At 42.0% G+C, this 26,518-nt stretch overlaps 1 protein-coding gene across 1 annotated transcript; it reads right to left on the bottom strand.

The window, feature by feature from the left end:
- Nucleotides 1–1,533: 1,533 nt before the first annotated feature.
- Nucleotides 1,534–20,532, bottom strand: CTSC (cathepsin C). Its single transcript, XM_074917545.1, has 7 exons — nucleotides 20,345–20,532; nucleotides 19,002–19,147; nucleotides 9,028–9,194; nucleotides 8,468–8,623; nucleotides 6,792–6,907; nucleotides 3,377–3,508; nucleotides 1,534–2,666 (listed from the first exon to the last, which is right to left on the bottom strand). Exons 1-7 carry the CDS (start codon nucleotides 20,508–20,510, stop codon nucleotides 2,164–2,166), a joined length of 1,386 nt encoding a protein of 461 aa, XP_074773646.1. The 5' UTR covers nucleotides 20,511–20,532; the 3' UTR covers nucleotides 1,534–2,163.
- Between the last annotated feature and the right edge of the window lie 5,986 nt (nucleotides 20,533–26,518).

The following is a 26,518-nucleotide window of genomic DNA, read 5'->3' as shown; positions in this document are numbered from 1 at the left end:
CGGTGTAGTGAAACCACAGGCACTCACAGGTGGCAGGACAGGCCTGCAGATTACCTACACAAAGACCATCTTCTGCACCTCTGATACTGGTGTCAAAGTGGCTGCTTACGTAGAGAGAAGCCGTCATCCAAGTTAGGTCAAGCTGTGTAGCTGTAATATCAGCACAGCAGGAAGCTTGCTGCTGGCATTGCATGCAGCCAACATAGTCTTGTCTTGCAAAATGAAAGCACAAGCAACATTTTCCTCCATCTTTGTTTCAAGCAATTTTCAGCTTTAGTTTTATTACTGTAATTCAAATCAATGCCTGGAAAAAGGGTAATGGGTGACCTACTGAGAGCTGCTTATCAGCACATGAACTATCACACTGTTATGATGCCCAGTAACATGGCAGACACAAACCACACACACACACTGTTGGCCAAAACCGGTACTGCCTCTTACACCCCAGTAACATTTTCCCCAGGGAAAACACTTATGGACAAGAAAGGGGAAGAGAGGCATAAGTGCAAGAGAAAAGGCATGTGCTTGGTTGTGTATTTTAGGCAAAGAGATCTGTGGGAGAACTGTACATTTTTGTAATGTACTGCAGCTGCTACCAAGGTGTTAAGTCCTCATGGGACTCCCAGTTTTGCAGCAACACTAAATAATCCAAGTGGGAAGGAACAAGCGCCCTGCTCTCCCCACAACCAATTCCCTCAGCTAAAACAATCCAATGCACAATGTAAGCTATTCCAGTTACTGTTCAAACTCTGGCAAAACACAAGTTCTAAATTTCCAAATATGGCTTGGTATATTTTGGCAGGGGGGTTAAAAAACAAAAAGCCAAAACCATGGGGCTATCCTTCCCCTGCCCCTCAAGAGTCGAGTAGTTCTTGTGAAATTCTGTTACCGAAATAAAAGGGAATTTTCCCCTCTAAGTTAAATGGGATATTTTGATTACAGATAACAGTTCAATTTTTCTGTATTTTATTAATTTCCCTACACCTTAAAAAAAACCCTTGTAAGGTTATGGGGTTTTTTTACATAAAAATACTAACTACTTTCATCACACATTATTTTAAAATAAGATTACCAAAGTCATCTTCTACCCATGAAATTGGACTCACCTCTAAGCCACTCCTATTTACTCATGTGAAGAACAGCAAAGACCAGTGCTGCATTAACCAGGTCCTGTGTTGCCACTGAGTTTAATCCCGAAAGAAATGGTTAATTCCAAGTGCTGCAGTTCCCCCCTTAAGTCTATTTTTCTACATTGTATTCTTTGAAAGGAACAAGGCAACAGATTAACAGAAATATTGCTGGGGAATTAGCCAATTTACTCAATGAACTGTCCCATAGCCACAGCAAGAACTACTAGACTCCTGGCCAACCTCACCTGATGCTGCTGTGAGAGTCTTGGCCTCAGCTGGATCATTCCTAGTTACTGTCCCCTCTCATCCTCTTTCCCCACCAGTTTAGATCCTGCTAAAGTAAAAGGTTCTGAACGGGAAGTTCAAAACTTAAGACAGGTCACTGAAAGAAAGAACCAACTACTTCCACAATACAAACTCCTACTGGAGTGGGGTAACTTTTATTGAACTCCGAGATGATCAATTGCAAAGCACAGCAATAAAATCCAGAACTGGAACATTTAGTAACAGCCTGAAATGTAGAACTGATTTTTACTGTCATAAAGGGTTTGACATGCAGTTTTTGCAGAACACTTAAAGCTTGAAAATTTTGTTTTAATCAGTGTAATTGCCTATTCCCTCCCCAATACACACTTGTGTTCTAAATTGCAGTGACGTCCTGATTTCTGAGAAGTAAGGCACTACCGTGTCCTTCCAGTAGTTACAGATTATCATAGCAAATGCTTCCCCTGAGATCTGAAGTTCAAGAATGTCCACAGAAGAAAAATGCAACTGGTGACTGAAGATGGAGTAACTACTACCAAAACATGGCTGCATTCTAGGTGACCTACTGTCAGGCTCAAGAGGAAGGCTTCAGTGCACAGAGCAAAGCTAACAGTATTCCTCCTCTCACTTAGAGAAACTGTTTGCTCTGTTCTGAAGAATTTCATTAAAGCTCCCCTGTTCAAGCCAGGGGACAGATTTTAACCATAGTTTCTAACAATCAGTATGTTCTTATGGATGGGGACAAGGCACTGGATAAAGACCTCTGCATTTATAATTTTGGAATAGGAGTTGCAGCCACTGCAATGCTTTCAATTGCACATTCATCAGTGCCACGGCGGATTCTGAAGTAACCATCTTCTCCCCACGAGGTGCCCCAGCTGTTCTTCACAATCCAAAACTTCTCACCGCTGTCTGGGTCTGTACCATAGCCCACCAGTAGGACAGCATGATTGGTTAGTTCAAAAGGATTGAAGTCATCCTGCAGCCCAGTGTGATGGTAGATCCCCTCTTTATAAAGCATGAAATCATTATAAACCTCAAAGGCAACAGCCATGGGCCCATGCTGAACAAGCTCGAGTTTCATCAGGGCTTCATTACAGCCTCCATAGAAACCACCAACATAATGGTACTCAGAAGTGTAGTAGTGGTAACAGCTGCGCTTGAAAGTGCATGGAGAATCTTGGGCTGTGTAAGGGAAGCAGTCCTCTTCCACCACACCAAAGTCTTGGACATACTTTCCAGCAATGAGATATGGGAAGCCACCATCACAACCTAAAGGAAAAAAAAAAACAAAACATCTGCTTATTCCTTTAGAGAGTTAATTGAGGTAGAAGACTCTCCTACTCAAAATCTTTTGGAATACTTTTAGATACAGGATTGAACAAAATATCAGTGACTCCACATAAACCTAATATTCCAGTTACCTAGAGCTAGCTTTCTGAAACATGTAAGGCAAAGTTCACATCAGTGGGAGCTATATTGGGAACACTAATGCACAGACTATGTTCTCATCCAATTGCTCCTGATGCTCCCCATCACGAAGAGCCATTACATGCAGTAAAAAGACCTGTCCTAACACAGGTACTGTCCTTTGGAAAGCTTCACTCATTGCTTTTGCTCATTTCCCCCTCCCCATATGCTCCTCCTCTCTCTGAATATGCTTTTGGGAGGATACTCTGTTCCACTCTTTCCAGGCATGCATTGCAATTCAGCCATATTTTTAGTCCTATTACTTGGACATTTCCCATCTCCCAGGAAGATCTACATGAAATCCAGTAACATCCTGAGCACGAGGCCCAACAGTAAGTGGGTTGACAACTCTAGAATATTTTCTGCACTCTTTCAAAACATGAAGCCTGCCAGATAATTTATGAAAAAATGAATCATGGGTGATGGGGAAGGCATGGAAGTTTTAATATACAGTTTCCTTCTGCAGCATTATCATTACTGTAAGTTATCTTTGTACACACCAGTGTACTTACCCTGAGAATACTGGCTGCAAGACACAACCTGCTGGGGACTAAAGATTGGTTTCTGAGTGTTGTTTGTGAGGATACGTATTCTTGCTTCCAGCATGCCCATGGAAGAAAATGCGTAACAGCTGCCACATGAGCCTGGATTGAAGAACAAACCATGAAGAGCAGTCAGTAACATAAACAAGGCAAGACACCTGCATTCACGTACAACTATTACAGAGTCTGCTGAGAAGAGTCAAAACCTACCAAGCTGAACATTAATAGAGCAAAAACTTTAAATATACATTTAGCTTTTAAGCATCCAATTAAAAAAAAAGCAGTTTTAATTTCTGAAGGAATACTGAGCTTATTCAATTCAAGAATAAGAGACATTATGTTGCTCTTCAGTGTTTTCCAGTAGTATCATTTAAGAGCTATGATGTTGCTTCAGAACGAACCTACAGGGACCACATTAGCAGGGCCGAAAAGGCTCATGACCTACTGCCTCAGACTATAAGCCTTTATGGAACACATATACTAAAGGAGGCAATGAACTATTTTAAGTGAATGTTCTACATTTATTTCAACCTATCAATGGATTTAATGCTGCATTTTCCAACTGAAAAAATATTCCACCTCTAGAGCTACCCCTAAAATAACTGACTTTTAGGAGTCTAGTAGTATAAATAGCAGGTCTGACCTACTGGATTCATCCCAGTTCACCTTGCTTCCCAATGGCATGTAATTTTTACACTGTCTTCTCAGAGGCACCTTAATTTCCCTTCTGTTTCCTGACAAAGAGTTAAGTCTCCTTACTTCTGCATCAAAATTCAGTATTGCTTCTAGTTTTAGGCCTCTTCACTCCCTAGGAGCTTCTTGTAACACATTAAAAACCTTTGGAAGTGGAATGACAAGCATTACAGGGAAGGACAATTACTTGGATGAGGTCCTATTTTATCTACTGATTGTCACCAAGGTGCCTGATTTCCTTTTGTTTCCTGACAGCAGGGAAGTCAAATATTGCAGAGCTATGAAAAGGAGGGAGGCTTGAGGAACAAAACAAAATACTTTCTCCTGAACTGTGTAGGTGTATAAAAGCAGAGCTATTACAAAAACAAGACTTTGTGAAATTGCACCTTCACTCACTTAGACGTATCTCTGAAGAGAAGGGGCAAAATCAGCCTGAACATGAATGCTCTTTGCCCAGCAGGGCAAACTGAAGCAGTGAAAGGTACCTCCCACTCATTGTACAGTCACAGCATTGGAGATGGACCATGCTGCAAAACACTATTGCATTTTGTGTTCAAAAAAGTGAAAAACACAATTAACGCAACCATTTCAGACTGGAGTCTGTTGGGGTGGTTGCTAAATTTCTTCCCTGCTACCACTGTGGTATTTGAGGCCCATAGCATGACTATCACACTGTATCAGCAGGGAGCCAACACAGCTGCAACAGTAGTGGCTTTTCTGAGACCTCCCACAAATTCTCTTCCAGAGACAATTAAAGCTTCAGCCACATCACATTCTACCCACTCTATTGCAAAGGGCTATTACATTACAAGCAGTGAGGAGAAGACATAACACACCTAGTGAAGAATCAGTTGACTAGGCTTTTCACCTACTTCGAACTGCAGCAAAAGCTTGCAAAAAGAAGTCAGCAAGAAATTGGAACCGCACTCTAAAGCAAACAAAATCTGTAGGTTCCCCTCTTCTTCTCCCCCCATAAAGTTGATAACAAGCAACAACAGGGTTGTCTTCAAAGATGACATCTCTTGGCTCAAAGAGGCAGTTAGTCCTCTATCAACAACCCAAGAACTCAATCTTTACTTCCTTGACTGTAAGAAAAGCTAACAGGGATCCTAACATTCTGGCAGTAGATATTACAGTCCAAGACAACGGCAGTTACATGAAGCCTGCCATGTCTCAAGGTATCCCACAGAGAATGCATGCTTTTCTTTTGATTCTTGTCCACTTCAGATGGTGTATTTTTTCATCCTTAGGTAAAGAGCAGTGACTCCACAAGCATCTGAGATCTCAAAAGTCAGCTCTTGTAATTCATGCAATTCTCTCTGCATGGGCCAGACAACTTGCATCTTACTGCTTGCAGCCTTTTCCCCCCACAGCGTTTTCTAATTATTCATCTAATAATCTTAAATGTTATACAACTAAGACTTTTTAATACCATCATTTTAATGAAACATTGATATCCAATGCCTCAAAAAATCATACAAGCTACCATAACCAAGACTTTTTTTTTTTAAAGCCTAAAAGCTAGAATTCTAATTTAATGGAACAGAATGCATATTTCACAGACATTTAACATACTCAGCATGGATTCTTCGATTACAGGAAAAGTGTAGGCAGCTTTATTATTGGAAGCAACAGACTAGTTCTCATTTACAGGAACTTTGAAGCAACATGATGTGGAAAGGGTAAGTTTGGGACCAAGTGTTCAACTGTTTGGAAGGTAAAAGAGCCCTTGGTATAGTTACAGTTCACACTAGCAGAATGTACAGGACTCACAGGACTATCTTTTCCTGTTGCCACCTTTCAGTGATGCCATGTGTCAGCTTGGGAACTAGAACTCCCACAAGCCTTCCTATGCTTCTGCTACCAGGAGTCCAGGTGGCAGAATTTGGCAGAAGAACTAAGCCATAAATGAGGGACCAGTAATCTAAGCCATCCCCTTCCCACAATGCTAATGTTATGCTCCCTTCCCCTTAAAGATGCAACCAGATAGCTTATTGGAAATGGTGCAGCAGCGAAAGGACACATTAACTGAGTCGTCACCTGGCCTCCAGTATATAACCATCTAATTCAGCCATGATGCTATAAAAGCACTCCGTATAGAATAAACATATACCAGAATGGTATCCCTTTAGGTCTATACTTTGAGCTAAATACTGCCTTATCACAGGGGCAAACTAAAAAAAGCTTTCACAAGTATTCTGTATTTATCAGTGTCCACACTTTTCACATTTAAGTAACTCCTAAAGTTATCAGGGTGATAAGAGTTGGAGGCAGTATAAACAATTTTCATGGGTTTATTCACTAAAGCTGCATGATAATTTGCCACAGGAATTAGGGAAAGAATTAGATGTACATCAGTTCTGTCAGCATGCAGAAAACGATGACTGAGACTGCTTGGACAAAATTTGACAGCTGTCTGTATGAAGGGCACTGTGGTCACTGGCTTTCACTCCAGCAAGATACTGTTGTTTGGGTAAGCCAATACCACCACCTATTTTGGCACAGTTGTTGTCAGCCAGGACTCCACCCAGTTTCCACAGGTTATTCATAGTAAAGGTGCGATCAGCTTTGTCAGCTGCAAGACTAGATAAAATCTTCTTGTTAGCAGCAAATTACAAAGCACAGCAAAGGAGCTCTAGAGCATTTCATTCAGTTTTGATTTTTTTTTTTTTTTTTTTTTTTCTTTTTTTACCTTGATTCCGAACAGGGCTGACATAATTGACACCACTCACATTTCTCCAGTCCCAGGATTCTGGCAAGCTTGAAACTTTTTTGAGTAACTCAGATGTTAAAGGTGCAGGCTTTGGTCTAAAGAGAAAATGCTTTTGAGTAACATTTCACACTTTAGGCAAAGAAACAATCACATAACACTCAGTTGTCATCTTCTGGCTTCTACTAGTTCCACGCACTTCACACCAAGCAATTGAAACAGTCTCCATCTAAACTGAGTGGGTGTCAGTCTCAAGAGATTAGTTTCAGCAGGATGCAAGACCTACTCAAATCCCTCCCTGAGGGAACTATATTATGAAGTATCCACAAACTGGTGAGGTCAAACACTTTTGAACCAATCTGAAGTGCTGAAGTAACTCTCAGTGACTGTAGCAATGTAACTCCACAACTGCAATTTCACACCTTTGTCATCACAAGGTATGCAGACTACCTGACTGCAGAAGGTAGCATGCACTGACAGCACCTACAGACTAACTGCAGACAGACATGGCTGACACCAACACTTCCAGCCAACTGCAGTCCCACTTGCCCTGTAGACTTCCCTAGGGCAAGTTTTTACCATGACTATTGAAGAAGTACTGGATGTTACTTGCCCTCATTTACCACTTGCAGCCAAGTGATGCTCATGTATTGGTGAGACAAGATCTTCCTGCATTCATCTTACACGTAACCTGATGCTTGTCGCATAAATCAAGTCCCATTCACAAACACCAGACCCTGAAATCTGTTCTAAAAGCATAAGAGGGCCAGCAAAATACTGTCATGTCACTGCATGGTGGGTGCAAGAGAGCTTCCAAACAGGTTACTATATTTAAAACCATCTACAAGAAGATTCCCATCTATAGGATGGAACCATGATAATCTGCATGATACTCCCACACAAATCGATTTTTATTGCGTTGTAGAACCTTCTAAAAACATACAATTGCCATGGTTTGGAAAAGTAAGTAGCATTCCTACCCACAGTAGTATCAGAGTAGAAAAAAAGAGATACAAAGGAGGTAAAACAGCTGTAAGGAAGGGAAACTTAGGATCTGAAGAACTCTAGTCCTCAAATTAAGAGGACCATGTGTCCAATCCCCATTACCATTCTCTGTCATGTGATGGCAATGCCTGAAGGCACTCTCAGAGCTACTTCATGCTCTTCACTCTGCTCCTGTTAGAGTGAACTCTGGTTGCAGGCATGTCAAATTATCAAAGTAACCAGGGAATGCCCTCAGAAAATATTATTAATGTTTAATAGCAGAATGATGGGTCACTGCTTGTGAAGTGCAATTATGAACTAGCAGAACCAGGAAGATGGTCAAGCAGAAGCTCATGACTATGGCAAGCAGCTCATGGGTAGACAGGAGAGTGACAACAGAGACTCTCCCCACTTCTTCCCTGAACATAAATTCAGCAGCAAGTTACTGGACAAGATTAAAGGGTAAATGGTCCTATTTGTCTTAAGTGCTTGAGACAACAGATGCTCGGAATAATCATTCAAATATATTGGCAGTCCATGAGAATGAGCTGAAGAGCCTTGAAACTTGATGAAACATCTGAACTACAAGCCAAAACACAGCCGGGAAGAGCCAGGACAAATAAGCAGATTCTTTGCAGCAGTGGAGTTTATGGCAAAACAAAAGGCCTTAGTACCTTGGAGCTCTGGAATAGACACCCCCGGCTCTTCTAGTTAGTTCTTCCAAGGCAAAGTTCTCATACTCCTTGTATCTTGCTGCTCTCCAGGACTTCTGATGGGTATTGATAGCATTTACAAAGTCAAAGTTGTGCACATAACGTCTGCTTGAAAGTCTGCAAAAAAAAAAAGCAACCAAAGGACAGGGATTGAAAATTAAAAACGTGTTCTCTAAACTGAATATGGAAAACTCTAAGAGTCTCCTGGTAGGTTAAGAAACATGCAATTATTGAATTAAGGCAAGGTTTCTGAAATTTGAGAAGGACTAACTAGAATGATACAATCATCACCTTTAGACATGCCAGTTTTGTAACTGGCCTTCACCAGAGGGTGAAGGAGCATCTGTGTGATGCAACCGGCACATCCTCCCTCATCTTTGTGCATTCACATTTATTCCCAACATGATTACTGGCTTTAACTTTGCCCTCAGTCACAGAATTGGTCCATATGGTTTTAGCTGAAACCTGAAGTAGTTACCAAACATTTTATTCCAGTAAAAGGTTACTTATCTGTTGTTTACCTTCCTCTGGGCTTCTGGAGAGGTAGCTCATTTATGTGAACATCTGAGGGAGAGGAAGAAATCTTTCGTCCGCTGAAACAAGCCCAGTTGTGGCCAAGTACATCATGTACCCATCCTGGTAGAGTCTCATTACAGTAGCTGGTTACATTCTGGCCTTCCTTTTTGTACTGTAAAGTTAAGAAGTTATGCTTGTGTTGAGTAGATGCATATGGTAGCACAACAGTAGTCCCTACCCACCCAGCTGCTTCTTGACTGTGTTTCAGAGGAAGTGTCCCAATGTATATTCCAGATCAATCAGTATCATGTTTGATTTCAAGACAAAGAAGCATCAAGAAAAGGTTAAGCAGAAAGGGAAAGCTCTTTGTCTTCCTCTAGCACTTTGATAAGCAGGTTATGACTTGAACTTTTAGCAACAAAGCATGCATTAGTATCAGTATCAACTAACGGGTGCTCATTGCTCTGGTTCAACAGTTACTTTCTAGGCAAAATGTAGAAGATCCTTTAATACTTGTCCTCTTCAAGGCCCTGTGGCTTCTTGCACCAAGTATGTGACTAGTCAAACAAACCCCGAAATGCTGAAAAAGTCTGAGAAACTAACACAGCAGCGTGAAAAGTAAACACAGGGAGGATGGCAAGTTTCTCACCCAGTAACATCTCAGGGAAAACTGTACTACTGCATTTCTGTTTTCAAAGTCAGAATTAAGATGAGACTTCCTGCAACTGCTTTAAGTTTGCGCTGTGGTGGAAGAGCATCAAGAAACAGTTTCACCTCAACTATCAAAATGAGACAATAAGAAATGATGATCCATTGAGAGCAACTCATTTGAAGTTGGCGGTGAGGGGAGTGTTACTAAAGCCTCAAGTCCCAAGTCCTAATACTTCCTTATTCAGCCACACAAGTCTTCATTTTGCCACTGAAAAGGAGTAATAAGTTAATCTATTCAGTAAAATGTGTCTTCATACAACAGTTAGCACACTCTCCCCAGCTGCACAAGTTTTCTGGATTAGCAATTCTTTGACAGTAGAATGTCCCAGTGGCAGGGGGTGGGGAAAGATCTTTATGGAGATCTTTATTCATCTCTTAAGGTTAAAGTTTATTTTGTATTAAGCTACAGAGGAGCCTGAAAACCCCATGCAACAAAACCTTCAACTTCACTCTTCTAAGTCACAGAGTCCCTGTTTTCTAGTCCAAGAACACTTTATTAAATCCCATCCCATTCAAGTTGTACGTGTACAGTGGTACAGAGATTTTGTAGCTATGATTCAACAAAATGCTTGTTCACTCTTCACTGAAGGTGGTGGCTTTCAGTGATTGAAATGCCTCAAAGAAACTGAGAGGTTTGTGACTATGTTAGTGCTCTGTGGGAAATCCGAAGGAGAACATAATAATTAAGTCTTATCAGAGGGATATAACTAAAAGGTTAATCCTCTAACTGTTTTAGAACAATGGGAATTGGCTTTGCCCCCAGTTCAGAGGTTGCAGAGGTATCACATCTACACAGTTGCTTGTCTAGCAAGGCAAGCATGTTTGCTGGCCAGAGCAGGATGGGGGCACTGGAAGGCTGAGCTGTTACCTTGTTCTATTCATCCTATCTTACTGTGCAGGATTGTGCAATATGGGAAATAACGACACTTGGCCAAATACCAAGGACAAGGTCCAGAGATGACTCTTGAGAAATACCGTCTTCACAACAGCACTGCTAGAAATCCAGACACTTCCAAAAGCAACAAGTTACTGACTTTACATCAGTAAGTTACTGTGAGAACTTTATTTGGCTCTACATGACAGTGTAAATTAATACCTACCTGTCTTCATCTAAAAGCTGTCACAGATTAAAATAAGACCAAGCACAATCATTCTTGGTAAGTATATGCCTTCAATCTGAATTCTTGAAGATTATTTAAGAACAGGCCAGATTCCTGCAACAATCATATGCAGATCCTGCCTAGAATGGAGAATTACATTGAATCAGAACAAGTAGAACAGATTTAGGACATCTTAATGGGAAAAAAGGCAATGAGTTATCTGCTAACTAGAAAGTTAAAACAACTTGCCTTTTTTTCCTTCTAGAAATCCCTCTCCTTTTTCCAGATATTAAATTTATTGTTCTTTTTTTTAAGATGTACGTAGATAACCACAATAACAGATAACACCATTTGTGCAACTTATCTTCTGGGGAAAGTGAATTTAACAAGTTTCTTATGCTGTTCTTTCAGTTCAAACATATCAGCAAAACTAGGAAGGAGGTGAAGGGACAGTGGCAATGCTTCAAGATACACAGCAGACAGAAATCAATTTCAGGCAGTCTGTGTAGAAGCCTAAAATTAAGCAGTTCAAGTCCTCCATAGCTACCTTTTTGTAGTCAGACTGTAAACTACTACTGAACTGTCTTTAAAAAGGGGACATGGAGACTTTGAGACCATAGCCCATCAATGATATAAGGGAATGTCAACTCCAAGAACCATTTTCAGCTAGGAAATTAAAATATACCCGTAGTGTCTCAATTTGCTTTTTTCCCCCCTTTGGCTAAAACTGAGAGCCACTGATGTACAGCAGCAGTGGAGAAACCTTTAAAAAGCCCAATACTCACGCTTAATTTCTACAGGCTAGTTAACTCCCCAATGGGCCACATGCTAGAGGAACTAAAATGGGATAACAAAGTCATCAGTACCATGACAATGACACCCGCTGCTTACTACCAGAAGGTACACTGTCAAATCAGTATTCCATCCTACACCACATGCAACATTTCTTATTGCGATCAGAGATGGGCTCTAACAGATTAGATCTAGCAAACCTGACTGTACCAGTTTTAGAGGACCTACTGTGAGTCTGCCTGCCCAATCAACAGGCGTACAGCGGCATGGCACCACTGCATGAACAAGCACTGACTCAGGCAGATGCAAATGACAAAGCCAGACCCAACCCAAGCTGTCAGCACAGTACCCAGAACATCTGCAGAACCCATCAGAGGAGCATCCTTCATGGAGGACAGCTGCTACACAGCTGTTACCACCAGCAATTGCCAGACAACTGCTGTATTCACTTCCCCTACAGAATTAAAGATGGTTTCACTTTTAAGTTAATAAAAGACCATTGCAGCCATGACACATATGACAATTTCATCAGCCAGTGCTTATGTCTGCAAAATTAAGTAATCTCCATCCAGTGATATGACCAATCTGGAACCACTCCTACAGAAAGGCACCCAACTTTATTCACAGTTCACATTCTGAGGTTTGAAAACATTAAGCTTTAATTCTAGTTCAAATGTGTATTTTCCTCGACTGACAACTGCTGTCAGAATTTAGTCAAGTAACTCCAACATTAACCTTAAAAGACTTTGTGTATCTAAATTTCAAGGCATGCTATTAGATACCTGAACCTAGATGAGCTTTTCAGTACACTACTTTTAGTAAAGTCTTTCCTGTATTGTCATCATGACATAATCTAATTACATGTTCAATTCTAGTCCTGGTAAAAATAATACAATTGTTTAACACATTCTTTAAGTTTTTCATGTCCCTAAGGAAAGCAAGAAAGGACAGAGATCTTATTTGACACAGCATTTTAATAGGGATTCATCAGTGATACATACACAAGCTGCCATCTCATCCTCTGTCTATTGTTCTCAATTTAAGCAATTTTCAGGCAATAAGCCAACTTGAGTTCCAGGAGGCAGAACCATCTTATACATTAAGCCTGGTGGAAAGACTTACCACTCGTTTGTCAAATTTAAAAGTGTGCCTATGAATTTTACATTCTTAATTATAACAGCATTGCAGACTTAAGGATGCCCTACTGTATGAAAATACAGAAAATGGTATTATCAGAACAAAGGACTGCATCTTGCTACTTAATATAAAATACAAGCAAGTATCAGCTACAGATGCATTTTCTTTCCTCTAGGGAACATTCTGCAATTCAGAGATTTATGCTTTCAGATTTATGCTTTAGGGAAGCAGCAGTTGCACACAGTCAGTTAAGGAAGCCCAACTAAGATAGGTCAGAAATTAACTTTCAATGGATTTGTAGGATGATTAAATAGCATTAATAACTCACACTATTTTAGCAACATGGAATAAAATGCATTCAGATTTTTTATTCTAAAATTTAAACATTAACTACTGTCACTTGTCTAGGCTGATTATTTCAGAAGGGAAGTCCTTTGTTTTAACCAAATTTAGGGGCACTGGGGAAGACATGACAAAGGTATCACCAGGTCAGTCCAGAAAAGATGAATAACAGTAGTGGAAGATCCTGTAATCTATTTCTTTTTACTAAAGTAGCACTAATGTTTTAATATGAAAAAATGCCACACTTCTGATTTTGAGATGTCGTCTAGCAAAAACCAGAAGTAGTACCAATTAGCTTAAGGGACAAGCAGCAAGAACCTTATCAGACCACCTCCTTTCAAAGTGGTAGTCTTAACATTAAATGCTACAAAGATACCAAATAATTCAAACAAGTTCACATCAACTTTCCTTTCAGCCTCACTCCAGCTTTTTATGCTACGCTGTTCCTATTTCTTTTGCTATCCCTTGGAAAAAAAATAAATCTTTAAAGCCTTATATCTTGCATAGCCCTACAGAATCCTTATATCATCCAGCAGGAGCACATGCTCAAGCTTCTGCTGAGAGTGAGCATACTAACAGCACAGCCAAGTTCAGTATAGGGACGTTTCAGCAGCACACATTAAATAAGAAACAAGAGCATTCCCATAAAACAAACAAGTTCTTTTGTGCTGCAAAAAAGCACCAGGCAAAGTAACTATAACTTGTGAGAAGCAGAATGCAAGAGTGCAGTAGGATGATGCATTTAACCTGACAAACCTTAAGGGACAAATCTATGTACAGCAATGGTTAGAAATAAACAGTTACAGCTTCTTTACTTAAGCTATTAAAGCAAACTGAGGAAAAAATACATTGATAAGCTCACCCAATCCAATATTTTGGTGTAGAAAGTCATTCCCCCACAGTCCCCAGATACAAGAACAAGTAACTTGTAAAGGCAGTGAGGCCCTACAAAACTGAGTGTCTTGTTTAGTAAGCCACAGGAACAAAATGCTATTAAAAACTCAGTGAAATGCATCAAACAGGCCATGTCTATCTTCACAGTACAGGAGCTCTGACAAAGTCACCATTTAGACAAGTCCACAGCATTCTTGTTAGTAATTAATAGCTTAATTCTTTAACATTAAGCAAAACCACACTGGAAGTTAAACTAGCACCAGTTGCATTTCCATGCTTGAAACACAAGAAGTAATATCTTGGCTTAAACATTGCTGTTCATTTTGCCTAGCAACACCATGCTCTGTTCAATGGCAGAATATGACAAAAGTGTTAAAACATCATAGTAGGTAAATCAGGATGCTTTATTTGCTCTGTCACCATGATGGTGTTTTAGCTACATAATTTATCTTTAGTGCAACATAAACAGAACTTGAAATTTATGAGTGGTCTTTAAGCAATGAATACTTTCCTGACAAGCCCAATGCCATGGAAGTAGATGTGCAAGGCTTTCTGCATTATGGCTGCTTCACCACCACAAACTGCCCCATGTACCAAAAAGTTATTCCACAGTCAAGTGCTAACTCCAGAACAGTGTTGACACTAGAAGGTTATTCCAGAGTGAAACTAAAGATTTTACCAAGTAGTAAAGACAATAGTAAATTACTCCGTATTAAATATTAGTTCTGTACTGTCTTGCTGTAAAGCAAGAGACTGCTAGCAAAGTAATTCTTCCTTTCCATTGATTCCAAAGGAACCTCATCTAATGACTTTCCATTCTCAATAGTGATCAAGGCTAAGCAATATTCTAAGAAATTGCTTTTATGCTTTCATCTTGCTGCATTTCCAGGGAGGCAGGCCCTCACCCATTAGCATTCTAGTCTACTGTATTTTACTCCAAGGGCTTCTACATTATGACCAACACTAAGCAAGTGAAGTCTGCTATGTTTACATTTCTTTTAGGTGCCAACAGTAGAAGTATTTTAAACAATACACAATTATTCTTCAAAAATCTCTGAACATGCACTGAGCAGAGTATATTATTTGTCCCTTAGAAGCTTTATAGTAGAAGATGATAGAATAGGTCCTAAAAGAGCATTAACACCATTTGATAGAAGAAATCACATTTTCACTTTATACCAGGACTAGATATTTTGTATTTCTATTTCATATGTAATGCAGTATCTACTACATTGAAAGCAAACAGATATGCACATCTAAATAAGTCACAAGGTCAAGCAGTTTATAAGGAACCACCACTTCTTTCCCCCAAGTCCCTACGGACAGTTGTGAAATAACAGTTTTGCAGATAAGACAGTACTGCAAATTGTTACCTAACAAAGTCAAATAGTTTCCTGCAGCAAAAAATGCATTTACCAAGTGCTATGCTATTTCCTCATGCTTTTCAGCCATTATACTTGCATCTCAGTAATCTGTTGTTTCCTTTACAGCTGCAAAATTATAGAGGGTAACTGAATTGGGCTCTAATCCTCTCTATAATATTTAAGGAAAGAAGCCTTTAATTTAAGCATGTCTTGCCAATGGAGTCCCTACTACTGAACAATGAGCCAAACAAGCTTGCTATTTCTCAATACTAAATGCAACTGCAAAACTAACAATTAATCCATTTGCCTACAAAGGGCTAAGACATATTCATGACTGTGAAACACAAACTATTGTGCACTGCTACTACTTGGCTTATTTTGTTTTGAGCAAGAGGTTGGATCAGATGACCTCCAGAAGTTCCTTCCAGTCTAAATTATTCTGTAACACAGTTTTGAGATATTGTTTAAGAGTACTCTTGCAAAGCAATGCACTTATATTTTCATAAGCACAGAGGAATACAGGAGATCAGCACTTATCAGTCACATCTTCTGGGGATGTATTTCACAAGGTATAGATAGCAGCAGTAGAGCCTTCAGTGACTCTCAGCTCTCTTCAAAATTGGTGCCTAACAGCTCCATTCACATTCCAGAGCAGGCCACTCACTGTTTCTGTTATTAAATTCCTCACACTGAAGAATTAGTTTGATAATCAACACTTGTTTCAGCTGCTCATCATACTGGCTTGTAAAGCAAGTCTGCATTTCAGTGCAAAATATCAGCCTAAGGATTCCCAGCCCACTAGTTCAACTATATTCCTTCTCAGATGAGTCCACCAAGTCCAGTAATGACTGCTGAATTCCACCTGCCAGAGTGGACATCTCAAGCCCGAGTTTGTGGACAATACCACAACATACAGTGCTTCACTGTCCTCAGGGAAGCAGCAATTCCTGCCACTTTTGAGACTGGCCCTGCCACTTCAGGGAAGCTCACAGAGGTATCTCTGCCTGAGATGCTTCAGAGTAATTCTGCCCAGTTAAAGTACTCTTCAGTGTCTGTAGTTTTTGCTGTATGACCTACATTGGCTATTTAGTGTCACTACCTTATACAGATGAGAGAATATTAATCAGATATTTCTCTCATACTTCGCTTTTGCTCAGGTATAAGACTTATGATCTTACGCAGCATTCTTATTTCAAAAGTTTACAGTTATAAGAGTGCAGTAGTTTTGGCAGAGATTTATTTTTATAGTAGCTCATACAGTGCCATGTTTTGGATTTGTGATGACAATAGTGTTGGTAACACAGGGATGTTTTAGTTATTGCTGAGCAGTGCATACACAGCATCAAGACCCCATCTGCTTCTTACACTGCCCCACCAGCGAGCAGGATGAGGATGCAAAAGAACTTGGGAGGGGACACAGATGGGACACCTGACCCCAACTGACTAAAGGGACATTCCATCCCATACAACACCATGTTCAGCAATAGAAGCTAAGCAAAGAAGGAAAAAAGGGGGACATTCAGAGTTATGGTGTCTGCCTTCCTAAGTAACAGTTACATGTGATGAAGCCCTGCTTTCCTGGAAATCACTAAACACCTGCCTGCTGGTGGGAAGCAGTGAATGAATTCCTTATTGATATATTATTATATATACAGCTTTTGTTTCACATATTAAGCTACCTTTATCTCAACCCATGAGTTCTTGCTCTTTTACCCTTTCGATTATCTCCCACATCCCACTGGGGGGTGAATGAGCCAGTAGTTGCATGGTGCTTAGCTGCCTACCAGGATTAATCCACAACAAAAAGCATGTAAACAAACATCACCATTAGTCTCGTTAAACCTACACAGCCCTTTCCCTTAAGTGGCTCCAACCTGCATGGAGAAAGCTGCAGTTAAATCAGGGGTACGTACACCATTTCTATTCAGTAAGGATTACTGCTCTCCAGAAAGAGTAGATCACTGCTTTTGTTAATATCTGAGAACACTGACTTGAAAATAGCTGCTGTGAAATAAACTATCTACAATGGCTCCCAGAAAGACAATTTAAAGAAAAAGTAACTTCTTCACCCTCCTTACTACTAGTCCAGGTTCAGAGTTTTTATGCTTGGACAAGGCTTGGGTGTTTACTATGGGCTCACCTGAAGCCAGACACAAGATCAGGCTTTCTGAAACATCCAAGAAACATATTCATTTCTCCAGCCAAGGGCTACACTCACCATCTGAGCGGTCTTGCTGCACAAAACATCTATCTCCCAGGTAGTAAAGTTATTCTGCAGAGACTGCTTCAAGACACCCTCCAGATTCATAATGCCACTCACCAGCACAGCAGCAAAATGCTCCTCAGTAAGTGGGTCTTACCTGTCCAAGCCCTGCCCACCAACACTGTTTTCAGCTTGATCTGAAGTCATTAACAGGGAACACAGAAAACAGTATGTCCTGGGTTGCAGTGTATTCTATTACCATCCTCATGAGCTGTCGAAATCAGGTGGGGCAGTGTTTCCTTGCTTCCCCCCCTCTCCAGACTATCTTTCTGCTAATGGCCCATCAATGCCATGCAGCATGACTCATTATCCCATTGTGAGATGCTCCACCCAGAGGGAGAAAACTAGCATTCCATCCTGGATATAACCTGAGATTCTGAATACCAGAGACGCTTTCTTTTCCACTGGATTTCCAGAAGAGAGGAGCTACTTAAGCCACCACTGGACTTTTCTGAGGAAGAGCAGATCTTTTTTCTACAGGATCACTGCTTCGGGGGTACTGCAGCCACCGTTCTATCAGACTGCTACCACCACCCTGATTAACAGGGTGTCAGGTTGTATCCTGACTCTGTTAGTTTAACCCAGTGCTATCTGCCTTTATAATTTTTTTCCTTATTAAATTGTTATTTGGTATCCTTATTAAATTGTTAATTGTTATTTGAGACTTGGTGTCTCCCACTAGTTTGTTTGCAAACTAGCACACGGTATTACCCAAAAAGAACAATTACAGGCAGCAGAATCCTTAGATATTAAAGTAATATTCTGAAATAAAATCCTAGAAGATCCTGATCGTCCAGGAAGGAAAGCAGCTGGACTTTCTAAGGTTTTAATGCATTTGAGAACATCTTTAATAAACAATAAAAGCAATGATGCTTGCTATTTCACTTGGGTCCTTAGTATCAGGGAAAAAAACTGAAAGAAAATTCCATGCTACAGGGAGAGTTAGCTTTATGACTGAAAGAAAATTCCATGCTACAGGGAGAGTTAGCTTTATGACTGAAAGAAAATTCCATGCTACAGGGAGAGTTAGCTTTATGACTGAAAGAAAATTCCATGCTACAGGGAGAGTTAGCTTTTTGAAGGCCTTCAATTCCTTTAAGCATCCCCAGAAGGGAAATCGGCAGCATCTATAAAAGATTTTTCAGATAATGCCCAGTGTGTAATATAAAATACCTTTTCCCTCCCTCTCCTCCTTACTCAGCTACTGATAACTCTTACATTATATTAAAAAACAAGAAGTCATGTATCTGGTAATAGAGCCAAAGATAGCCAAGTGTTCTAACCACCCCACTGTGGAACTTGGGAACTAAAGAGAAGCCTAACTATGGGCTGTTCTAGCAACAGTCAGTGACACAGAACACACCAAGTTAACTCACCTTAAAAAATGCAAACCACTTGTAGTCATTTATCACAATTTCAAAGCCTTGATTGTAAATCAAAGTGAAGAAACCATAGTTGCCCAGACTATCCTGAGCCACATCTAATTTCTGAAGACTAACAAGCACCTTTTTTTCCACAGGCCCTGCAAGAAATACAAACATTATTTCATGATTACTGTGTGGGAAAAATAAAAATAAGTTAGAACCAAGAATGTTTTTAATTATTTATTTTATTCCAAAAGATTAGCTAAAGCACACTTGTTGAATACAGTCTTCTACCAAAAGGCATCAAGCAAACACACTTTGGGGACTTCAGTTATCTGTCAGTCTACATGCTCATTCTTTCCACTGCTAGACAGTATTTGCACATTTCATTACCAACAACAGCAGCAGCAAACAGCTGTTACTGGGAAATAACATCTTATTTAAATATAACTTGCTATACACCTACACAGGATGCTTTGTCACTCAAGCACTGTGTCTGCAATGACAAATCTCCCCCTAAAACATCTGGGATCTGGTTTCAGCTAGCCCAGTGCCTTCACACCAGTGCTCCCTCCATCACTGGCCTCGCCTCCACTGCTCCAACCTGACACTTGCCTCGGCTGATCAAAAAGCAAGTGATTTCTAAAGATGCAAAGTATCAACTATTTTAAAAATAATACTGACATACAAAAATCAAATAGTAACTCCCCGCTATTATTACCCCCTCAAGGGAAGCAACACTTCCTAATGCTCCTGATGCCATCAGGCTCCCTGAGCAGCAAACCCACCGGTCCGGGAGCTGCCCAGGTGTCACCCAGACGCAAAGCCGCGCTTTGCTGCCGGGATCAGCCGCTTTGAGGGCAGGCTGAGCTGAGCTGGGAGGGAAGGTACCTGCGGGCTGCGAGGGAGGAAGACGTGAGCCGGCATGAGCCAGTGGTGCTCATGACGAGGCCTAGTTCAGCCTAAATCGAAACAAACAGAAAAAACCCCCAAAAACCCTAAGTGTAAGAATAACAGGGCTGCCCGCAGCGGTCACCCAGAGCCAGACTAACGGGAGCGCCTCAAGCTGCTTAACTCAGATTAACCTTTCTCTGCCTTAAACCTGGCAGGCCGCTCCGCACGAGGCCGGCAGCACGGGCCGGCCCGCAGGTGCAGGGCCGCCACGGCCGAGGCAGGGTCCCTCCTCGCCGTCGCCCGCCTCGGTTTTAGGGCCTGGCGGTCGCTCCCCGCCGCCCGCCCCGCTCCTCCCCCCGGCTCCCAGGGACACCCGGCCCCCCACCCCCTACGCGGACGCCGGAGCTCCGCGGGCCCCGGGGAAGCGGGACGGGGTCGGGGCCGAGCCGCCGCGGTCTCACCCGCCTGGGAGCAGTTGCCGTGGCGGCCGCCGCCCCGCCAGACGCGGAGCTCCCAGTGGCCCAGCAGCTCGGCGAAGGAGCAGTTGGCCGGCGTGTCGGCCCGCACCGCCGCGGGCAGCGCCGCCAGCAGCACCAGCGCCGCGGCCCACAGCGCCCGCCCAGCCATGGCGCCGCTCCCGCCGCCCGCCGCCGCCGCCGCTGAAATGGGCCCGGGCGCCGCGGCCTCCCCGCCCCGCCGCCTCCCCGCCCCCGGGCCCGGGCCCGCCCCGGGCCCGCCGCGCCGCGCCGGGAGGGGCCGCTCCTCCGCGCCTGCCCCCGCCGGGGGGTCTGGGCTGGGCTGCGGGTCGTCGGGGGTGGGGGAAGGCCGGGTTGTGCCTGCAGGTCGCAGCTCCGGCGGAGCTGGGGCGCGCTCCCCGCTGGGGAAGGCGGTGACCCCCCCCCAGGGGCTCGACTAGGAGACGGACCCTCACCCAGCTCGCACAGATCTGCTCCTCCCCAGAGTGTCCTTCCCGAAGGTCGTCCTCTGCTCCAAAGGGCGCCTGCCTCCCCAAAAGAAAACCTCCCCCACAAAGGGCGACCTCCTCACCGAGAGGCTTCCCCCACCCCAAAAGATGTCCTGCTCGGCAAAAGGAGTCCTCGTCCCCAAAGGGCATCCTCTTCCCCAAAGTGCCTTCTCCCCAGAGGGTGACCTTCTCCGCAGAGGGCACCCTCTCCTGCAAAGGGCATCCCCCACCCCAAAGGGCATCCCCCTCACTGAAAGCCATCCCCCACCCCGACAGATGGGAGTCCTCCTCCTCAAAGGGCATCCTCCTCCCCAAGGCCCATCCACCTCGCCAAAGGGCATCCTTCCCCCCAAAAGGGCAGCCCCCTGCGCAGACCCCCTGCCCTGCTACCCAACCGCGGGGCTCCACACCCGGAGAAGTCCCCTGCAGAGAGGGGCAGGCCAGCGGGGCTGGTCCCTGCTGTTACTTGAGGCGAGTGCCCTGCAGCTGCGGAGGACGAGGCCACGGGTTTAGCGGCACAAAGAGTCTCAGAGTTTCCGCAGCAGCCACCCGTCATGGCCAGGAAACCGTGCGGCGCTGGTCCTGCGCAGAGTGTGGGCCCCAAAAACCTGTGCCCTGGGACCCTTTTACACAGCAGCAGTCAGCAAAAAGCGCAGAACATTCCTCCCAGAGGTGGAAGCTTTAGTGATGTGAAATATCTTGCATGTCCAACAACCGAACTGTTTGCAGAGGACGGGTATTGTCAAAGGGCAGAGATGTCTCCACCGAATCGTGCACCTCTGAGTGTGCAGGAAAGTGGTGCTTGTTCAACGTGCATGCTTTCACATCCTCAAAGTTATACATACAATCAAGAAGGCTAAAAGACTTATTAATGAGGAAAAGTACCCTAATGTAAAAAAAGTTATATAAAAAATAACCCCTTTCAGGGGAACAATAACTGCAGATAGTACTATGTTATCTGTGAAAATGATGCACTAGCTTAACTATGGATATAAATTTTAAATAATCTTGTTAAACTGACATAAATCTACGTGCTGATACTCTCATTACAGATTTCAACAGTTCGGCTTTAACTAACTCACTTATGAGCTAAGCTGGCTTTAAACTGTAAGTGTCCTAATTTATTTTTGTGTTGATTTAAATCAGATTAGGAATTATGTCAGTAAATTTTATTTAAGTAATATTTTATTTTATCACCATCACTTTGCTTTTATGCCATCCTCTCAACCTTTTGGGGAAGGATTAATTTGACATTTTGTTGCTGATTCTTAGAGCAACCAGCTAATAGATGCTCTTACTCAGGCCTACAAAGAGATAAAATACTGCACTTGTTTTGGGACAGTCTTTTAAGGATCCTGAAGCACTGACTTGGTAGGAAAAGAAGAATTTAGTCTGTGTTACAGACAAGAAAATAAATGCTTTTTCAGTTCATTAAGACTGTGTTGGCCAATAGTGTTTTTATGAGCATTAAAAAAAACCTCTAGGGATTTTTTTCCTAAAGGCAGCTACATTTTGCTGGATTTTCCTTCCAAGTGCATGTGCCTTGCCATTCCTGATCAAGCCTTTCTAATTAGATGTGGCTACACAGCATCATCCTGTCTCCTTTCTTTACCAACAAGATTTTTTTTTGGTCTCCACACTTCATGAAAGCAACCCAAAAGTTTCCAGTGACCTTACTAAAAAGTCTGTGTTATAGTTCTTCATGTTTTATATGCAGGAACAGAAAATGTCTGTGGTATCTTCATCTCATCCCCATGACATTTGTTGGGTGATCTTGCTTCTTTGCATTTTACTGTGCTTTGAACCTCAATTTTCAGTTTCAGTTTGTAGACACTGCAGGCTGTCATTGCGCAAAAACATACGGGTTTCTCTTAATTGCCTTAGAGTCACAATAGATTATCGCAAATAGAGCTGTATTTTACATAATAGGGTTGTATCATCACTGACACCAGGCAGAGTTGGTTTAAGTTCAGTCTGGTCTGCTGAGTTCACTCTGGTTCTGCTCTTCAACTGTAGTTTATTTTACCTGTTCAAGCAAGCTAAAAACTCCCTGTGCCTTGTCTCCAGTAGTAATTCTGAATTAATTACTTGCACTGTAAAACCTCCCTGGCTCACAAGCACTGACATACCTGGGTTTGTCAGTGAAATACAGCCTTAAATTAGCACCACTACGTGTGGGAGACACATAGGACATGACAGACTTGTCCTTTATCTTTACACTGGGGTATGCTGTTACCTGCTTCCTTGAAACCAAAATGTTATCAAATATCTTAAAAAACCTCCTTAAACTGTGTTTTATCAGTGTTTTACATAGGTCCTGAGACTGAGGGCAAAGTCACACAAGGAAGGACCAAGTCAATGTGGTGGCTTATTGTTCCCAAGGGGAGTGTCGGGCTAATAACCTGATTGATATAGTATGCACTGGTCTCTTTTGTAGGGTAATTGAAGTCACTGTCATGGGGGGGAAATCCCCTCAAAAAATAAATGGTCAAAATCCTCCAGAAAGTGAATAGCTTTCTGCTGGGTTGGTGAGTTGAATGAGCTCAGCAAAGGATCCAGTGTTCACCAGAGCTAGCTCAGGGATCGGCACAGCCAGCAGCAATTGCATGGAGAAAAACGGAGATATTCCTTCAATGACAAAGGATGTGAAGATTAGCTGTTGAATGCTTATAATAGGAATTTTGGCAAATAATGTCAAATAAAGTGTTTATTTCTAGCCTGTCCCAATCCTGGACGCTTTCACCTGTCACTGCCTGTACAAGTAGACGTGGTGTGTGACTGCAAGGTGAAGTGGTGTGAGCAAATGAGCTGGCTGAAAATAATGTTGGGAGCAAAAACCCCAGGGGTGGTTGTTATTCAGGCAGGTCAGTTTCCCAGTCTGGGAGCTAACCATGACCTGAGTGGTAATGAGCCATCTACAACTTTAAAGGAGACAACACAAAGAATACGTGCCTGGAGTGCTTCACTGAAAGCTAATTTTAGGGAAAACTGAACGCAGAAAGGATACTTGGCACAAAAGCTATCCACTTATTTCAGATGTATCTAATAAAAAAATGGTATCTGCTTACAAACCCTGCTGCACTTTTATCAGTGTATCATCACCCCCACTGCTGATGAAGCTGTTAGCACAGTATAATGGAAATAATTTTTAAAAATACAGGACCTAAGCATAACTGAGGACTGCCTTTTCCTTTACCTGTTTTGGAAAGGTGCAAGAATACAGACATTTTTATGGTCCTGTGTAGGGTCTGAAATTAACTCCTTACTGAGACAGTTGTTGCTGTTCTGCAGATGGCTCTCTGCAGAAGGAATGTCCTAATTACATGCCTTTAAAAAGTGAAATGCTGTACTCAAAGACTTATTTTTCAGAGCATTAATTCATACATGGTCATTATCTCACTATAAAATTTAACCTTTTTTTTACTGCAGGGTACTTACGCTAGCTTAGCACTATATCTTTTTATGCATGATGGAACTCATCCTGTTTACTTCACAGTGAAACTGCGGAGCCTTGCTTCTGGAGGTTTTTAGGAGGGGGTGGCTAATATGTATTCATTTGTTGCACCTATAAACTTGGGGGGGGGTTAAGGGAAGACATTTGCTATATGGAACAACTCAGTTGCTAGCAATTATGGGAGCTGATTCTGTGAACAGAACAAGCAGGTTGGTTTATCATGTGTGTATGTTCAGCTTGATGTCCGGCACTTTGCCTGCGAGATCTAAATTAATGACTGAAGCTTGTAGCTGTCTGGGAAAGAACTGTTGTTTTTCAGAAATTTGGTTTTGGCAAAAGCAATGTGGAAGAATTCTATTTAAAGTATTCTTTTTAGAAACAAACAGTGTATTTCCACAGATTCTTTCAGTGTTCCTTTATGATTTTCTTTATTTGCTCTAGTGGGCAAAAAGGTAGCTCTCTAAAGTGCTACCACTGTCCAAAGCCTAAATAATAATAATCATAGCAATAATAAATAGTATTAGGGTGGGATTTAAGCACAGTCTGAGTCTGCAGTGTAATGATCATGGGGGGTTCTCTTACTGAGAACATCATTCCTCCCAGATGCACTAACACACCTCTCTGCGGTGCAGCATAGTGAGATGCACGGGGAAAATGAAAAAGGGGGGAAGAAAGGGGAATGGGAGGATATCTTTAATTCAGATCAATTCACCAAGTTTGGGCTTTAGTTGGTTTGGACCAATTCCAAACTGGTTGTGTTCGTCCACATGGAAGACCAGCTTGCTGAAGCACAGGGCTGGGAGCAGCTGGAGGCTGGGGGAAAGGAACCGTGTTCAATGCAATTGCTGTTGCAACAGGACATCTGTGGAGGCTGGTTTTTCCTATAGCACACTGCAAGGTCGGAAATCTTAGTGGAATCTGATCCCATAAGTCAAATATAAATATCACCTTTCAGTTAGTTTGCCTGGCTTTTGTTCACCGATGACCTATTTTTTCTGCCAACTTTTTCTGAAAGATGATACACAGAATACTTGACTGAATAGCATGTGTGTGTGTGTGTGTGTGTGTGTGTACAACTATAAATCCCTTGTTCCTGGAAAAACATGTCTTAATTTATATGATGTTGAATTTTCACTCCTATTTAGAAAGTTAGGAAATTTGGGTGGAGGCTTCCTGGAAGCTATTACTTTGGTTATTGTCATGACTATTAAAATAACAATGTTAATTCCCTGTTGATTAAGATTCTATTAAAATAACCAGCTAATGTCCCAATTAGAACAGAGTAACAGGAAATATTGCTGTAATTAAAAGCAACATGAAAATCCCATTACCTTCAAAAGTGCCAGGAGCTCAGTAAGTTTTAAAATAGAAAAACTTGACTTCAAAATCTTCTTTCTTCCAGGTATTTAAATCTGTAGAATATTACAGCATCAAGGAATCAAGGAGGTGTCAGTTGTATGACTGGATCCAGTTTGGTATAGCCACTCCCAGAAAGATATGGCTGAGCCACTGAGAGTCCAGAAACGTCTCTCCAGAGCACATCCATCCTGTACTGGAAGACATAAACTGGTACTGAGTAGATGGTGATCTCTTGGAGAGCCCTCTAGGCCTCCAAGAGATTGTGATTCAATGAAAGCAGGTGAAGAAGATCATAAAATAAAAATTACCTTCTCAGAGTTGCCTTCAGTGAAGGGAAATGCTATTTTTCAGAAGCATCACATCTCCTATACAAACAGTTTTTCTGTCTGAGGGCTTAGGACATGTAAGCATTTTAATCTTCAAAGGGTAAACGTTTTACAAATCTGAAATAATTAATTATCTACACAACTCCACGGGTAAACACTATTATATTCACTGTTAGGAACTGGGGGGGAAAAAAGCCAGAGAAGTTAAATTAATTTAGTGTCCTGCAAGTTGATGTTGCAGTATGTGGGTCAGATGTGAAATTGGATGGCCATGGAAAGTAGAAATCTTGAGAGCAATATAGCTGTATAGTGTTGGAAGAAAACAATACTAAAAAGCCTACAAGAAAATCTGTTATATTAGGTTTTCCAGACAACTTTCTAATAGGCAAACACTTAAATTGATAACTCATTTCCCTTTCCTGGTGTTTGCAGTTTGATGCAATGTGCATCAGACCTGGTGTAATTGAAGGCTGCCAATGCAAAGAATGATTCTGCTCTTCCCTCTTCCTTCCTCCCTCTTCCACCAGGCCCA

This window comes from Athene noctua, chromosome 1 (genome assembly GCF_965140245.1).
Source record: "Athene noctua chromosome 1, bAthNoc1.hap1.1, whole genome shotgun sequence".
Taxonomy (NCBI): domain Eukaryota; kingdom Metazoa; phylum Chordata; class Aves; order Strigiformes; family Strigidae; genus Athene; species Athene noctua.
This window is presented reverse-complemented; position numbering and strand designations above follow the sequence as displayed.

Coding starts and splice junctions, on each gene's coding strand:
- CTSC (XM_074917545.1), bottom strand. CDS start 20,510: ATGGCTGGGCGGGCGCTGTGGGCCGCGGCGCTGGTGCTGCTGGCGGCG. Junction 8,624..9,027: donor CTCCAGAAGCCCAGAGGAAG/GTAAACAACAGA, acceptor TTTTTTTTGCAG/ACTTTCAAGCAGACGTTATG. Junction 2,667..3,376: donor TTGCAGCCAGTATTCTCAGG/GTAAGTACACTG, acceptor TTTTTCCTTTAG/GTTGTGATGGTGGCTTCCCA.